Source organism: Anarrhichthys ocellatus, unplaced genomic scaffold, assembly GCF_004355925.1.
Source record: "Anarrhichthys ocellatus isolate YVR2014 unplaced genomic scaffold, GSC_Weel_1.0 scaffold3, whole genome shotgun sequence".
In the NCBI taxonomy this organism is placed as follows: Eukaryota; Metazoa; Chordata; class Actinopteri; order Perciformes; family Anarhichadidae; genus Anarrhichthys; species Anarrhichthys ocellatus.
Window position 1 is genome coordinate 15,493,793 of NW_022280033.1, and position 4,195 is coordinate 15,497,987.

Genomic DNA, 4,195 nt, shown 5'->3' on the forward strand with positions numbered 1-4,195 from the left:
TACTTTTCCTGAGTATTGCTATTTGAACTCCATTTCAGAGAGAAGTAATGTACTAACTGCACTACATTTATCTGACCGATATCGTTACTAATTACATGTTAGTTTATACAAAGTACAACAATTATAGTACTTGTTATGCGATGTGATGACACTGAAACTGTTATTCTGTATATCTTAATATTGTTGTATTTCTAGTGATATTATTTTCACTACTTTTTTGGGCTGGTTTGCTTCATTACAAATCAAATTTAGAAGCTGATGCTCTCCTAAGCTAAATCTTAAAGTTAATAATTTCTTGAAATACGTATTTTTTTCATTGTATGCTACTTTAACTTAAAAAAAAAAGATCTGGATACATCTTCCATCACTGCAGCATCTAAACATACTGAAATATAGGCTACTGCGTTTGTGTGTGTGTGTGTGTGTGTGTGTGTTATGTGCGTCTCCTCCCGCACATGTCATGCCTCGGCCACTGAGAGGCGCTGTTACTGCGGTCTGGAGCGGGGGCCCTCGCTTTGGACCCAGTTTGAGCATGTTGAGCGCTGCAGTTTGATGGGCGGAGGAAGGCAGGGCCCAAAGGCACTGCGGCCAGGAAGCGGCTCGAATTACACACGGGGTGCTCGGGGAGGGGAGGCGAGGGGGGATGACACCCACTGGAGTGAAGGAGGAGGGCAGTGTGTGGAGACGTAAGGAGGAGAAAAAACCCTAGTAAACCTGACAAAGCGTCTGAGAAACAGTGCGAGGACTGTCGGCGGACGGAGAGAGAGAGACGCTCTTTACAACAGGGGAACGTACACTGATGGATTTTATGACATTTTGCACCGGACAACTAACCTCCTGTACCTTTTTAAACCCCGTCACACCTCCACATTAGCTGCAAACTTTTCTATTTAGTTGACAAGTGCGCTGCTTGGGAACACTCGCAATGTTTTGCGCCCTAGAAGCAACTTGGTGACGGCGAGGAAAGTTTCGGGGGGGACAGCGGTGTGGTTTTCCGAGCTGTTTATGAAGGATAACTAACGCGTGTAAACTCGGATTTCTTTGCATGGCATTGGACAACGCTGCCAGTCGGGTTTGGAATATATCTTCTGATCGGAGTTGATGCCGGTTGATTGTGGAATAGTAAACTAAAAAAAGGCAGCGCCTCGCAGATTTTCTTTTTCTTTTTTTTTGGTGCATTGTGGAGTTGGAGACATTCCTCCCTCCGGATTCAGCTCATGCTCTCTCCACCCTTATCTGTGCATGTCAAAACAGAGATCTCCACGATTTTATTCCTCCCTGGTAAGTGTTTTCTGTTTACGCGCAAAGCTTCCTCACAGTCTCATCTGTCAGTGTTTCGGCTGTCATGACAAATGGGCTACGTGATTGTAGAAATGCGTTGCGCTTTCCAGCTATTTATTTTCTTTACGGCTGCATAACACAATCAGAACGATTCTACGTCTTGCAGTTCAATTTACAGTTTTCTCACCAATAATTGTTGTTGTTGTTGACTTTTCTATAAAATGTGCAAAGTTCTCCATAAAGTTAGTTTTTTCAGATTTCCATGAATTTACATTCAACAAAACAACACAATGTGCTGTCTTTATATGTTATTGTCTACCATCCTTCATTCAAGTGGATGCAGAGAAATCTTCCCTTGTTTACTTGAGACGGCAAAGACATAGCACCTTGCATCATCACTTCAGGGCCCATTAACAAGTGTCCTGGTTATTTATTACTTTGCTTAATTTTCTACATTGCATTTATGGTGCCAATTATCCCGTGACCGCAGTTGTTTTTTCACTGCTTGGTGCCGGAGCCCTAAATCACTGAGCAGCTCCAAATGAGCCCCCATTGTAGAGAAAGCCAACTGATTTGAATGTCAATAGGAATTCAATCAGTGCCAAGAAATGTCATTCAAAGGCCGGTTTAAATGAAAAGCTGTGGCCATGTATGGAGCAAAGTCCCCCCATGTGTCCAAATGTCATGTCGTCAGCAACATGCTAAAATAAGTTGTTTTTTTCTTCCACTGAGGAACACATTATCAACTTTATAAACCCTTTCTCTTTAGTTGTATGTTTTTGTAGTTATTTGTTTGTATCTTCCTGCTTTTTCTCGTTACCCACTTCGTTCTATAAGTGTAATTATATTTGAAAGCTGCAGCATAATATATATATATATATATATATTTTTTTTTTTTTTTAATGTGCTCCTCACACGATGATGTAAAACTAAAAATCGAATGGAGGTTTAATTGTGGGCTCCATTCGTCCTGCTGAAGTTTTCATACAGCGGTAAGCTCAATGGTCGATTGCTGCACTGATTGGTTTACAGCTTATTAATAATTCATACGTCTAAGCTGTAACTATGCAGAAATATTCACCTTAATTGCAAAATCCAACCGGTGCACGTCTCTAATAAAGTCAGGATGTTGGGATACATTCGTGGTTCACCCCGACATCATTGTGCGCGTGCACCATCCCTGTCGCGTGTGGTCCCTCAAGGGGACAATTTAAGAGAAATCAGGTTGCGCGTTTTCAGGTTGGCCCTCTTAAAACCAAACTACATGTGTCTTTGCGGGGAAAAAAAACAATCGATACGTCCAGCTGGAGCAGAAGGAGCGCAGGGAAGCGTGACTTCACCAAACCTCCAGAGACACACGAGCACGGTTGTACCGCAGATGTCTGGCTAAACAGATCGGTGTGTGTCCAATATTGCATTATTGTATTTCAATTAAAGCCTTACTGGTTTCATAATCAAGTCACGCAAACGCAATAAGAGCCTCTTACGAATACAATTAACATTGATACAGCAGCGCGGGCAACAGTTTTGGCGCGTCTGTTGCGCACGGGAATAAACGATGTCCAACTAAGCGAAATTGATGCCACATTGGCTGATATGCTGTCCATCCTGCTCCATGGTTATTTCCAAAAGATATAATTCCTCATCAATTAAGAATTGACTTTATTATTAATCTGATGGAAAAAATAAATATTATCATAATAGAGGAGAAAGAAATATCCGATTTGTGTGAAATCTCAAATGAATGAACGTTGACCAAGTCTGATCTTTGAGCTGTGGGGCAGCGGTGTGTCTTACAGGAAGACGTCAAACGGGTTAGACTGAACACCAAGACATTCAGAGCTCTTAATTGCTTTCTCTAATACATATTTCAGCGCATATAATTATAGATGAGAAGCAAATATAGATGCAGGTTGTGTTGACTGCTGGTGCCTCACAGCTTCGGTATGTCTGATGAATGGCTTGTTTGACAGCATTTTGAAACACTGTCTCTCTGTTTGCTTTCTCTCGCTTCATTTGTCCATCTCACTTTGTCAAAAATAAAGTGAGGAGGAAAAATGGTGCAGAAACAAGTTCTTTGAAAATGAATTATTCCACTCTAACAAATATTCTCCCCCCCCCCCCCTCCTCCTTGCTTCTTCTGTTCACCCTTCTGTCTACCTCTTCAATCATCGCTCTGCCACCACCTTCCCTTCCCTCCGTTTCTCCCTCTCGTTCACCTCTCAGCCCAGGTGATTGGGTGAATTTCACTGAGTGACAGGCCGACCCGGCAGCAGTTGATGGTTGGGCGGACCCCCTCAGATGGGATCAGTGTCCAGGGGGAGGTGGAGAAGGAAAGTATGGGGAGCGCTTGCCCCCACTAACGGGATGGCCTCGTGGGCCTGGCTGCTGGCCGCTGTCCTGCTGTCCCTGCTGACCGTCAGCGTGGCCCGGCCGCCCCTCACCGCCACCAAGGAGGAGGAGGCCACTCTGGAACCTGAAGGTAAGCAGCGGGGGACGAGAGGGGAGAGAAACGAAGAGTGTGGGAGGTGGAGCAGGGGGGGGGGGGGGCAAGCCATTTGTTTGGTTTGTTTGTAGAGAGCAGGTGGAGGTCTGTCAAGTTTGTTTTCCTCCCTTAAACCTGACTTCAGAGTTTTTGATGAACTTTTGCGTCCCTCTCCTTATAATTCCTATCCTTATCTCACTGTAATGTCAATGGATGAAAATCCCTGATTGGCTTTCAGCCAAATGATGGATATTTTGCTTTCTATGTTTCATCCATTTGAAGATAGAACAGTAACAAATTACAAATCAGTGTTTACAATTTCTTGTTGAGAAAACAGTTTTCCTGAGCCCTTACCCGTTTAAGCTTCACTAAAAGTAGAAATAATGGAGATCATGTAACATTTGTATTGGGGGGGGGGGGGGGGGGGGG

The 4,195-nt window shown here is 43.6% G+C and overlaps 1 protein-coding gene across 5 annotated transcripts in view; it reads left to right on the plus strand.

Moving 5' to 3' along the window:
- The first annotated feature begins 603 nt into the window (after nt 1-603).
- The window catches only part of fgfr2 (fibroblast growth factor receptor 2), a 38,985-nt gene continuing 35,393 nt past the window's right edge, over nt 604-4,195 (plus strand). Inside the window, exons 1-2 of one of the 5 annotated variants that reach the window (XM_031873050.1) lie at nt 604-1,281; nt 3,508-3,763. In XM_031873050.1, the coding sequence (XP_031728910.1) occupies nt 3,583-3,763 (181 nt within the window). In that variant the 5' untranslated portion in view covers nt 604-1,281; nt 3,508-3,582. The remainder of the gene's footprint in view (nt 1,282-3,507; nt 3,764-4,195) is intronic. The other 4 variants (XM_031873044.1, XM_031873034.1, XM_031873025.1 and 1 more) reach the window with 4 other exon arrangements.